Source organism: Arabidopsis lyrata (assembly GCF_000004255.2).
Source record: "Arabidopsis lyrata subsp. lyrata unplaced genomic scaffold ARALYscaffold_6, whole genome shotgun sequence".
In the NCBI taxonomy this organism is placed as follows: domain Eukaryota; kingdom Viridiplantae; phylum Streptophyta; class Magnoliopsida; order Brassicales; family Brassicaceae; genus Arabidopsis; species Arabidopsis lyrata.
The window spans coordinates 24,368,906-24,382,730 of NW_003302550.1; the positions used below are offsets into that span (position 1 = coordinate 24,368,906).

At 31.5% G+C, this 13,825-nt stretch overlaps 2 protein-coding genes across 2 annotated transcripts; one reads left to right on the forward strand and one right to left on the reverse strand.

Moving 5' to 3' along the window:
• The first annotated feature begins 4,430 nt into the window (after window positions 1–4,430).
• On the forward strand, window positions 4,431–6,252 carry LOC9311052 (calcineurin B-like protein 5). The gene is made up of 8 exons (XM_002872847.2): window positions 4,431–4,649; window positions 4,798–4,880; window positions 5,003–5,062; window positions 5,169–5,277; window positions 5,407–5,459; window positions 5,565–5,645; window positions 5,729–5,841; window positions 6,142–6,252. Exons 1-8 carry the CDS (start codon window positions 4,574–4,576, stop codon window positions 6,176–6,178), a joined length of 612 nt encoding a protein of 203 aa, XP_002872893.1. The 5' UTR covers window positions 4,431–4,573; the 3' UTR covers window positions 6,179–6,252.
• A 6,144-nt stretch (window positions 6,253–12,396) lies between these two features.
• Window positions 12,397–13,648, reverse strand: LOC9308963 (NDR1/HIN1-like protein 12). Its single transcript, XM_021023274.1, has one exon. It carries the CDS (start codon window positions 13,337–13,339, stop codon window positions 12,674–12,676), a length of 666 nt encoding a protein of 221 aa, XP_020878933.1. The 5' UTR covers window positions 13,340–13,648; the 3' UTR covers window positions 12,397–12,673.
• Window positions 13,649–13,825: the final 177 nt, after the last annotated feature.

A 13,825-nucleotide genomic window follows, 5' to 3' on the forward strand; every position in this document is an offset into this window, starting at 1 on the left:
AAATTTTTTCAAGGATCTTTTGATTTCCTTGTTTTTATATTTTTTGCCAAAGAACTATATATGTAAAACCTGACTGTTCATATTAATGATATTTACATGCATTAGCAAAAAAAAAAATAATAATAATAATATAATTGGACAGTAAACAAAAATGTCTCCTTACTCCTTTTTTTTGTGCACCAACATTTATAAATTACTAGTCATCCTCAGAGAGGGAAATGTTACAAAAGAAGGGGTCAGAGCCTTCAAAGCCATCAAACTCGCTGCTACAAGAGCAAAGCGAAACACAAGGGTAGTAGATAGGAGGATAGATCAAAGCAATCCTAGCACTTAAACAAAAAACATTATCGCGGAGTCCTTGAACCTTGATAATCCTAGTGCTAATAAGTGAGAAGACGCCTTGGACAACACAACACACAGATAGTGATATGCTGCTCGTGATTGAATCTGCCACTAGGCAAGCAAGACAATCCCAAAGTTGGCAAGCAAAACAGGGGTGACAAAGCACCAATTTGCAGAGTCGTTGAAACCAACAGAGAGCGAGGTCTCTGAAGAGCATCCTTCCAGAACAAAAGCTGGTCGCGCAACACAAGGGCAACAATAAAGGAGCCATGGAAGCAAGGATGAAGGTGTGATGAAACTCTCCTTATAATAGGAAAAAGGAGCAAGAGACCTCTCCTGACCATGGCAGGAGGAAGATTGGCTCTGTGGAGGCAGAGCGTCTTGATGCTTCAAATAGGAACGGAGGATAGAAGTATATCCAATCCCATATGAACGAAGGATAGAAGTATATCGAGACCAAGAAAAATATCCAAAATAATAGGACCAAAAACTTGAGCCCATGGAGGAACTAAAAAAGGCCCATACTGAAGTAAGTATGGACCAAGCCCAACAAGGATACAATCTCAGCACACGTACCGAGAAAAGACCTAGGGCATCCACCGGAGCTTGGCGGCGGCTAGCTGAAACGAGGGTTGTAGTTGGAGCGGATGACGACATCGAACTTAGATGAGCCTTGGGAAGTGAAGATGCGGCGGAGACTGGACCAACGGCGAAGGCTTGGGTTAGATTTAGATTGCTGTAGCAGGGAAACGCGGCGGAGACACCAAGGCGGACAAGGCAAGTAGAGGACCATTGTTGAATCATTGAGGACATATCTGCCTTCGAGAAGAGCAGAGAGACGCCGGCGGTGAAACTTCTACACCGCAAGATCTGGGCGAGAGATAAGAGACACTCCGTACCAATCAAAGGTAGAGAGGCACATGAAACGTTGCTGTCAGATCTCGCACGACGGAGCCACCCGAGCGCAAAGATGTTGGCATCAGGAGCGGTCCTCAAAAGCCTCATGAAATGGCCGGGAACAAAAGCGAAAAACTGAAACGAGAGCAAAGGTAACACAAGAAAGCCAAGATGAATGGTAAGAGGAACGACGGTCCGACGCCGGTGAGAAACGGCTCTCCCGGCGTCGGAAAACATGGGCGAAAGTGGTTCCTCGATAATCACGCCAGAGAGAGTTTTTTGTGTTAAAGATAACTTAATAAACGATTTTTTATGTTACAAATCCTTTACGTCTCCTCACTCCTATCATATGATAATAGATCAAAAATCTGATATTTTGAAGAAACCCTCCTTTTTCTGATTAATTAATTATTTTTCTAACAAAAAAAAGAAACTATTAACTATTAATTTTTTAGAAGATAAAAAGTTTCTGTTATTTATCATTATAATTCCATGTCCCATTCGCGACGTAGGTTATTAAATAAGAATTTAGTCCAAAATATCTTAACATATCATGTTATACATTGCTTGTCAAGCTTCATTTTGAATTTTTGGTTTTAGTCGAGCTCTATTTTACATGGAAAGAGATATTAAAAGTGTGATCAAAAGATATCTATAAAGGTTGAAAATTCTACTACGACAAGTTTAGTATTTTTTTTTCTTTTTCATTTTCATGTTTTTTTTAATTAGTTAATTGATACTGATGTGTCTACAACTAAACCAAACTATACATTAGTTACACAAATATAATACGTACGAACCTACAAATCATTTATCATTTATTGCTAAAGACATGCATATATATATATATATATATATATATATATATATATACAAAGCACAACAACTCTACATTGATATTAGCGGGGGAAAAACAACAACTAACTCTTCATAGACCTATTAGATATATGCTCGTGATATTTGAGTTCTTACAAATGACATTCTACTAGATATAAGAGACAAATTTTGTCCTGGATCTGGATAGACAAAATGCAGTTTGCAACACGCAAACTACATCGGAAGATCTAATAGACTTTTATCAAAAAAAAAAAAAAAAAGATCTAATTGACCAATTAGAAAATGTGAAAAAGGGAACTATTAATCGCAAAAATTGATATATTTTAAACTGGGTCTGTATAGAAATTGTTTGACACTTATTTACTTTTTACTCTAAACCGGTTTCATTTATTATGAGAAAAAAGATTTATATGAACACTACACTAAAACAAAATTACCTCATTAATATAATGCTCTCATACCACCATATTTAGGTTTAACTTTAACCCTAGTAACTTTCTTGTAATAGAAAAAAAAATCTTGTAATAAAAATTAGAGTAAAATATAATAGTGTAATGAGAGTGACGAATCTCCACAATATAGTTCAATGAGTCAGTGACCAACAAAATAAAAGTAATACTAGTAAGGAAAAATGGAAGATTTATTATAAGACAAATAGACTAGCTAGTGGGTTTGACATGTATATAGCTCAAGTACAATGGCTGCACTAGATCATCACGAATCTAAACGGTCGGCCATGCCGTGGAATCTAACAAAACCGGTCATAATCTATATAACACATTACATTATAATCTATTGCTACAACGATTCTTAATTGTTTGATGTATATTCAATCAACAATTAAATGCTATTATATATATATATATATATATATATATCTAAAACAAATAAAACACACATTTCGCAAAATATTATCGCAAAATCATACTTTTAAATATTTTTGCACATTTTGGTTTAAAAAAATTATATATCTAGTTCAATGATGCTTGAGGTTGAGGTCATGAGCAAATGCAAAAGACATATGAAATGCTCACATAATTCATGATGGTTTGTGTCACTAATTTGATTATTATTGAACCAAACATGCATGTTGTTCTTGATTGTCCTTCCTCATGGTCACCATAATCATCGTCTGCATTTCTTTTCCCGGTCGTGGAAAATTTTCTGTTTTTGTAACTGTGGGACGTTTGTAACTTCTGGGCCTAAACTCATTTGGGTGTGGGTCTCTTTTAATAAACAAGTTTAAAAAAAAAATAAAAAAAAATCAATCGTCTTGCAAATCAAGGTTGCTTTTATGCCTAAATCACACCTCCAACTCCAAGGGATGAAAATGCCAAGGTGTTTGACTTATCCCAAACTCTGTTTTTTTTTTTTTTTTTCTTTTTTTTGGGTCAAACCATTGCATTCAAATTAATCCTTAAAACATGAGAATCCATACAACTTGAAACCGAAAAAACTATAAGAAATGTAAAGATAAAGACTTGAATTTTTTTCCAAAGAAATGCTTAACTGCAAAAAGCTTGCATTAAATTTAACGGAAATATCTCTAGACGTCTGGAGTCTGGACGGATTTATAATTGAAGACAAACTTAAAAAAATTCTAGACCAACTTGTGGTCAAAAACGGTAAAGCCCAATACTGGTCCAATCCCTGAAACCTAGTAACATTATCGACAGCTTGATCCCAAACTCCATACAAGTTTACATATTAACCCAAGAAATAAAGGTTTGGCCCACTTTATTGTACTGTTAATTTTTTTTTTTTTTGTTGTTGTTTGTCAAGTAATGATTAGACGATTAACCACATTTTCGATTCCTAACACAACCATTACGGCATTACCCTAAGTATCTTGAAATTCAATTTAAATATATTTCTCCTAATTACTTTTCGTGTGTCCTTTTCTTGTGGTGTATACGTATGTGGTTAATGGGGCTTTCGAGAAAAGAAAAAAAAAAGGTGTGAATACAAAACATTGGAAACTAAGTATATGCACAAAACATTGGTAATCGGTGATTTGATGTGTTCCTTCTTCCTAAAAAAAACCTTAAGAATTTCACTTTTAAAACGAAATCAGATTTTGCTCTTTTCGCTTGAAAGTACTTGTAGACAAAGATATAATCTGAATTATCATAACGTTTGTTTGATATCATTACGCTTTTTTTTTTTTTTGTAAAAAAAATATAACTTACCAATAATCAACTTTTTTGGTTCTGGTTCTGTATGATTCGTCAATAATTGAAACAACAATACCCAGTAACAAATATAAACCATAGAAAAAGAATATGATATGAAGTTCCATAGAGAAAGAACTAGTATCAAATTCCGATATAAATTATACCATTTGTCTCCAGCTTCCTAGGCCGGCAAAGTATGAACCCTTCCACTTTCCAATTTGTTCGGTCAGAAATAGATTTATATTCCACATTTTCTCGCAGCTTATATATAGACACACACACTTAATGTATGTGGAATTTGAAATTTATATTGATATAGTAAAATGGGATGTGTATGCAGCAAGAACTTAGAAGGAAGAAGGCATGAAGACATTACCCTTCTTGCTTCTCAAACCTTTTGTAAGTCATGTCTACTTCAAAAAATCCACCACTTCCGCCTATATATACACAATAATACTGACACATGTGTATTTACTTGCATGGAAAAATAATACTTTTACTCGAGTTTGTAGAAAATAACATCATCTTAATTGTTTTGGGTTTGCAGTTAGCGAGGCTGAGGTTGAAGTTCTGCATGAATTATTCATCCAACTCACTTCTTGTCTCAGCAACGACAATCTTTTGACCAAAGTTAGACACCAAACTAAATTATTTTTCCACAATGTGAATATTAATTATTATAAATATAAGTGTTTATACTACTTGTCGAAAAGTTGTGTTAGTGTTATATCGAATGTGGTTGGCTTTTTCAGGAACATTTTCAATTCATCTTAATCAAGAATACCAATAGGCGCAGTATTTCTGCTGACCGGGTAAGTTTCTAATGAATTTCTAATATATTAAGCGGAAAAACATATAAACTTCGATTGATGTTGTTCATACGTAAAACTTCTTAATTCTCATATCTGAAATGTGCAGATTTTCGGATTATTCGATATGAGAAACGATGGGGCAATAGATTTTGGAGAGTTTGTACATACTCTCAACATTTTTCACCCAAACTCATCCCAAAGAGATAAGGCCATATGTATATACTTCATCACTTATAATGTGTTTATTCATTTGTTCCATGTTATTATTATTTTCTATATGAAGATCAATGTTATTAATTATAACCACAAATAATATATCTGATCACTTGTTTATAACTAAACAGTTGCATTTAGATTATACGATACTCGTCAGACTGGATTCATTGAACCGGAGGAGGTACGTTTCGTAATATTATATTCGTCGTTTCTAAAAAAAGGAAAAAGTATTTAAGCGATGATTAATTATATTTTACGGTTTTCCTCGACTTGGAGAAAATTATAGGTTAAAGAGATGATAATAGACGTTCTAGAGGAATCAGAACTTATGCTATCCGAGAGTATCATCGATTCTATCGTGTCTAAAGTATGTAATGCTTAATTTTTGGTGCCCCTTTAACATTTTTAGTTATTTTACTTACTGTTTTTGTTTACATTTATTTTGGCAAGACATTTGAAGAGGCGGATTGGAAAAAGGATGGGAAAATAGATTTAGAAGAATGGGAGGATTTTGTTGCCAACTATCCTTTGACACTAAAGAACATGACTATCCCTTTCTTGAAGTAATTCGTTTGTTTGTTTTTTCCTATATATATATATATACAGCAAATATATAGTTTAGGGAAAGATGAACCATTTCCTTAATATTCGCTGATAAATTGCATTTTTTAGAATACATCTTTCAAGAACCAGCTTCTATATATATATGTAATATGTGTGTGTTTATGCATAGATTATCTATATGTAGACTTTGTTTGTTTTTTTGTGTAGAGTTTGTTTGTTTGTTTTTTTTTGTGTATATCAGATCATTATCTTTGAAAACTAAGACATTTAATTTACTCCAAAGTCTTTTTTGTTTTCAGGGACATACCAAGGATTTTTCCAACATTCTTCCGGTAAAAATCAAATAAGATGTTTTTGCTTTGTCTCGCTACAAGTTTTTTTATTTGAAAAATACTCCCTCCGTTTCAAAATATAAGGCGTTTTGGAGAAACTTTTTTGTTTCATAATATAAGTCGTTTTCAAGTTTCTATGCAAATTATATATTACTTTAATATTTTATAATTATTTCTATTATGCAATATCTTTTATGATTGGCTGAACTTTAAAAAAATAGATTTTCTTAATCTGCGTGCTTTTAGCTAAAACGCCTTATATTTTGAAACGGAGGGAGTATTTTTATCTGAAAAGCTACGTATGTTATTAATGAAAAGAAAAGAGAAAGTTATTACATAACCATATTAAACTATCTAAAGGAATCGTCTTACCAAAAGGAATCGTCTTACCTAAAGTTAAACTATCTAAAAGAATCGTCTTACCTAATATCTTTAATGTTTAACAAGGATAGAAAGTAATTGTTTTTAACCACAAAAGCTAAAGCTTGATATGAAAAGTTAAAAGCACATATAGGTTTGTGAAGACAAAAGATGTTTTCAAAAAGAAAAAAGGAAAGAAAAAGAATAAATTTGTGGAAAGTCGAGGAAAATGAGAACACGGAAAATTGAATATGATATAAGTTGGCAAAAAGAAAGAGAAAAAATCGGCATGATATTACAATCAAATTTTTAAATCAGGTTAATTAATCAAATTCACGATGATTCTAAAAAACGTTTGAATAGCAGTGAGTTTAAAATCAGTTATTCAAGTTAGTTTTGGTTATTAACAAACCGAAAAAATGAAAACAAAATATTGAGACTCGCAGAAAATATTTTCTGTCAAATATTCCAGATATATAAATAGACATTTTTTTTACATATAAATAGACAATTTCAAAAATGTGGTAAATTGTATCGTTTTTATTTCAAATTTAACTGAGGAGGAAAAAAAAGTTAAGAATAAAAAATTGAACACATAATTTACAATTTTGTCCACGTACATTTCGATAAAGAATGCCATCACAAGTTTTCAATAGAATTAGTGAGATTACTTAGAACTCAGTAACTTTACAAACACATTTATCACACTAACTTCATTTTTTTTACACCAAACTTATATTAAAATTAACTAGCGATTACATCACCACACAAAATTGAAAGTTCTTTACCAAGGAACACACTTGTCGAGTGTTTGAAATAGAGACATAACTGAACATAAGCTTGAAAACGATAAAATAAAAAATTAAAATCGTAGATGATAATTGGTAACTTCTTTGAAAGGGTTTCGAGAGAAATCAGATTGAAATCGATCGTCGACTCTTGGTCTTCCAATAAATCCGAGAATGATGCTAGAATTTTTGCTTTGGAAGGCAAGCGAACAACAAGAGCTTTTGATGTTTTTAGAACTGAATTTTTGAAAACATTTTTTTAAGAAAAAATTTAATGTTAAATTATATTCAAAAGAAAAAACCCACAGTTTATTACATTGAAATGCAACTTTTCATAAGAATTAAGTAAAATGTCTTTTAGAAACATTCTCCATGAGGGAGAGTAATGCTGAAAAATGTCTTTTCGAAGAGAAGGAAGGATGATGGAATTGATCTTTCTAAAAAGGAAGATAAATGCGGAAGTGATCTCTCCATTAAAAAAAAAATTCTCTATAAAAGAGGAAGATAACGGAGAAGCACCGGAATCACAACCAGTTTTAACTTGAGAGGGTTTAGAACATGGCCCAAAGATAATGAACCTACTAGGCCCAAGAGAAGGCAAACATTTGCTTAAAAACTCTCTTGTTTTCTACACACAAGATAAATTGTAGAGAAAAGTTTTGTTTGATTAGTTAACAATCATTTGCTCAAAGGATTTGTATAGGTGGCAGCACCATTTTTGTTAGAGGATCCGATCAATTGTAGAGAAAAGTTATAGACTAAATAATTAGAAAACATAGAGAATTCTATAGGAACATTTTAAAAAGAGAATGTTGTGATATCAAAAACCAATACTCTTTCTTTCATCTCTAAAATCGGACTAAAAATATGATTTCGATTTTACGCTTTCCCATAAAAATTTTACATTTAATGTGATGACAAAAACTTAATTTTTTTTTTGTTTACAACTATTATTACTAGGTCATAACCCCCATCATATCGCGGGGAACTCATTTTCAACAAATATATTTTATTATATTTTGTATTAAATTATTATGATAATATATTCAAATATTTAAATTATTACATAAAATTAACGATGTTTTAAAGTTATATCATAAATATTTGGGAGACTCACAAAAATGCCCCTTTTTCAATACCCCTTTTCAAAAATGCCCCTTTTGGCTGTCCATTTTTAAAAATACCCCTTTTTATGTACAAAATGACTAAATTACCCTTATTTTAATAAAAGATATCACAAATATATAAGGAAATATAACAAAATTAAGTCCACAAAATACAAAATATTTTTTGGCGGGAAAAGTGATCCCTCAATTTTTCCCGCCAAAACACTTGTAAAAAACCTTTAAAATACCTTGTAAAATTTTTCCGTAAAATTTTTTCCCGCCAAAAAATTTTCCCGCCAAAAATTTTTTTTTGCGGGAAAAGTGATTCCGTAATTTTTTTGGCGTTAAATTTTTGGCGGGAAAATTTTTGGCGGGAAAAATTTACAAGGTATTTTAAAGGTTTTTTACAGGGTATTTATAAGGTTTTACAATGTATTTTAAAAGGTTTTACAACGTATTTATAAGGTATTTATAAGATATTATAAGATTTTACAAGCTATTTTATAAAGTTTTACAAGTTCTAAGATTTTACAAGTTTTTTATAAGGTTTTACAAGTTTTTTACAAGTTATAAATTCCTTATAAAACTTTATAAGTACCTTGTAAAACCTTTTAAAATACATTGTAAAACCTTACAAAACACTTGTAAATACTTCGTAAAACCTTTAAAATACCTTGTAAATTTTTCCCGCCAAAAATTTTCCCGCCAAAAAAATTTTGCCAAAAAAATTGCGGAATCACTTTTCCCGCAAAAAAAATTTTTTGGCGGGAAAAATTTTTACGGGAAAATTTTATAAGTTATTTTAAAGGTTTTTTACAAGTGTTTTGGCGGGAAAATTGCGGGATCACTTTTCCTGCCAAAAAAAATTTTGTATTTTGTTGACCTAATTTTGTTTCAAATAAGGGTAAAATGGTCATTAAAAATTAAAAGAGGGCAAACTTAAAAATAGACTCTCAAAGGGGGCATTTTTTAAAAAGGGTATTGAAAAATGGGCATTTTTAACAATTTCTCTAAATATTTTCCAAATATGTTAAAACAATTTATGAATAAAATGTAAAAAAAAGAATTATGATTAAAAACACTTTTGAAACATTTTTTCTGAATGTAAAATTATTTATAATTAAGTGGTAAAATACATAACGAAGAGTTATAATATAGAGATGAAAAATTCTAGTGGGTCAAAACCAAAAAAATCGGATGATATCAGTACTCAGAACGACTTGTGGGTGACTAAGAACTTCATCCGAGAATTGGTGTTTTTTGTTTGTCGACTACTCTTTAAATATAAAATTAATATTTATTTTATTTTATATATTTGAGAAAATATAATATTTGATGACGTAAATTACATCTATAATAAACAAATAAATATTTACAAGATCTCATAAATTTGTATTTATATTGATAAATTAACTGATTAAAAAAACTTTTTTCTTGAATATTTATGTGACGAATTGGAATGATTACTTTTTTTCTAATAAAGGAGATGATTTCTAGATTATTATACCATCTGAAACGGTTCATTTGATGCTTATCACATTTAAAGCGTCCAATCAAAAGCGTCACATGAGAATGTTTTTTCATATTCGGACTTTGTAATAGTGTCAACGCATCATCAATATTTCGTTATATACAACCCATATATATTGTCTTAAGATAAAAACCCTCATTGTTACCATATAAAATAGTTGAATAAAAAAATTCACTGTATAATCCGTCCAATTCTAAAGAAAAAATTGTTGGTATTTTCATTAGAATTTTATATTTAAAGTTGATTAAAACTTCTCTATTTTTATAATCATTCCAAAAAACTTTGGTTAGATAAAGAATGAGAATCATTTCTTTAATATTAAAATGATGTATGTTTAAAAATAGTTTAGAGAATAAAGAATTTGGAACTATTTTACAGATTGATTTTTTTGGATTCATCATGAAATAAATAATCTATATTAAAGAACAAAAATTTGGGAACTACTAAGCAAAAATGACAAATATATAGAGTTCAAAAGTCACAAATATCCAAATAGATAACAATTCATACAAAAATTTGTGACGAAAAAATGCAATGAAATATAGTAAAAAGACGTAATTTTAAATGAATAGATATAACTATAAAGACACAGCCGTAAACTAAAAAATGCGACTATATTTTAAAGGCAAGTTACGATAAAAAGAACAACCGCAAAAATAACCGTCAACAAAAAATGTAACCGTAAATATTTTAACGAAGAGTTGTGATAAAAAGACACAATTGAGAAAAAATAGCTGTCAATATTTTAACAGAAAATTACGATAAAAAGACAAAAACTAAAAAAGTAACCATCAATATTAAATCGGAAATTTTTGATAAAAGACACAACCGGAAAAATATTTGTCAACGAAAAATTAACCGTCAATATTATAACGAAGAGTTGCGATAGAAAGACACAACCGAGAAAAAATAATCGTCGATATTTTAACGGAAAATTGCGATAAAAAATACATAAACAAAAAAATAACAGTCAATAATTTAACGGAAAGTTATGATAAAAAGATACAACCGAAAAAGTAATTATCAATAAAAAAAAGTAACCGTCAATAATTTAATGAAGAGTTGCGATAAAAAATACGCAACTGTGAAAAAATAACTGACAATATTTTAACGGAAATGTGCGATAAAAAGACACAACGGAGAAAAAAGAACCGTCAATATTTTAACGGAAAGTTGCGATAAAAATGCACAACCGAGAAAAATTACCGTCAATCTTTTAACGGAAAGTTGCGATAAAAAGACAAAAGTAAAAAAAAGTAACCATCAATATTTGAACGGAAAGTTGCGATAAAAAGACACAACCGAAAAAATAACCGTCAACGAAAAAAGTAACCGCCAATATTTTAACGAAGAGTTGCGATAAAAAGACACAACCGATAAAAAATAACCGTCAATATTTTAGTGAAAAATTACAATAAAAAACGCAACCGAAAAAAATAACCGTTAATATTTTAATGAAAACTTGCGATAAAAAGATACAACCGTAGAAAAATAACCGTAAATATTTAATCGAAAGGTTGCGATAAAAAGACGCAACCGTTCAGAAGTACAAAACACATTTATTGAGATTGCTATTATATATAGATTAATTAACTTGTGAGGCACAACTGTTAAAAATGTAACCATAGAAACTAGGCCTGGGCATTCGGGTACCCGTTCGGGTTCGGTTCTTTCTTTTCGGGTATCGGGTCTATTCGGGTAGGGGGTCAAGATCCATTCAGGTATTCTAAAAATTCGGTTCGGGTTCGGTTCGGGTATTTTAATAAAAAAGCAAAATACCCGAAAATAACCAAAAATACCCGGAATATTTTTCGGGTTCGGGTTTTTAACTCATATATACCCAAATCTAACCGAAATACCCGATTTCTCGAAAATACATTGGTTACTTTTTACCCAAATATAACCAAAAATATCTAAAATACCTAATATATTCGGATTTATAATTGTAATTTTAGGTATTTCGGGTATTATAAATATAAAAATAACTAATATTTTTAGGTGTATATTTGTATTCGGGTACATTCGGATACATTCGGGTATTGGATTTGGTTCGAGTTCGGTTCGAGTTTTTTTCGGGTAGGAGGTTAGGACCCATTCGGGTATTTTTAAAAATCGGGTTCGGATTCGGTTCGGGTATTATTCGGGTTTTTCTGTTCGAATATTCAGTTCCGGGTATTTTGCCAGGCCTAATAGAAACGACCAATACAGATTTACAAGAAAAGTATCATTAAATCGGAAAACTGCAAAGCATATATAATACGAATTCTAAGTCTTTAATTATTATCATAAGAAAATAGTTCCGTAATCGTGGAAAAAAAGATATGATCAAATCAAATGAGATTTGCTTTGCATGATGATGCCATATGTCAGACCAACACAATGAGCTGTTGTGTCGATGAACCACCATATGCCAAGATGCGCTATTACCGACAACATATTTGTATAGTCAAGTTTCATTAATTAACATCCACAGATCCAAGTCCAACAACTGAAAAATAAAATAAATATCATAAGTAGAATGTAAAGTAGAAATACTTGTGTACTTAAATTTTTTGGCTTATGCCTCTTAATTATTATTACACTAGACTCGACGAAACCAACACTAGCATGATTAAAAAAAAAAAAAAAGATTACAATTCTAATTTCCATTTTAAAACTTTTTAAAAACACAAAATTTTAATAAAAAAAAAAACATTACAAAATAAAATTTAAGACTAGACATCAACTTTACAAGTTGAAGGAGCGAGAAGAGGAACTTGTCCATTAGAAGATGGATTAAATCTCAACCACACATCACACCTGGCATAAAATCCATACCGTCCAGTCTTAATCGCACCAGCTTTCCATCGGAGCCTCCCTAAAATCACCACTCTCATCAAAACGACACCGTAAGCTTCATCATTCTTCAAACCGTTAGCCACTTCCGGCGAAACTGGTATACCGTTGCCTCCCATCACCGGAGCTATCACCACCGTAGATTTATGTCCTAAACGAAGCGGCGGTAACGGAAGCGGCGGTGTTATGATCTGATCTTTGTACGTTACGTACATAGAGAGCTTGTCGTAGTGAATTGATACTCTCCGGTTAGGGTTTCTTGCCAAAACGCTGAACTGAACGGAGGTTGAGATTAACGGCGGCGCCGTGAAATTGAGGTCGTAGATGGCGGCTCCGACGACGGTGAGACGTGGTTTGTGTGGACGGTAGACGAGCCAAAGGATTAAAGCGATGATACCTAGTAAGATGAGGACAGTGAAGATCGCGCCGCAGATTGCGCGGAGTGCACCTCCACCGCCGCCTCCTCCACCTTTAGAGTAAGATTCCGGCGTTGAAGAAGCGGAGGGAGCGTTCTTGTGATCTGCTTTGGCTTCCCCTTCACCCATGGCTATAGTCTATAGATATAAGTATGTATGTATGTATAAGTGTGTGTGTATATATACGAGAACCAGAGGATTTATTAAGGGTTTGGTGAAGAGTGAAGACTGTAAAGAAGGAGGAGGAGGAGAAGAAGATAAGTAGATGTAAGTTTTTGTCTTGTTTTGTCTACTTAATAAGAGTAAACACTCTTTTAGAGTCCATTTTATTACTGTTTTACATTGTGGTTTTTATTATAATATTAATGTTTTTACTTTCGAAAGACTCCAAATCTCGGAGCAACCGTTCACGTGACGGATCTGATGGTTTTAAATAAAAAAAATTTAATTTTATCATATAAAGAGATGTAATGTAATGTGTATGTGGCTATACATAATCAAATAAGTGATTGTCTATGATTGACTTATTTGATGACTACTATGGTTTTCGTGCAAGGTGATAACTATCACTTTTTGGCCGTGTTGAAACTTTTAAAATTAGAATGAAAATTATCA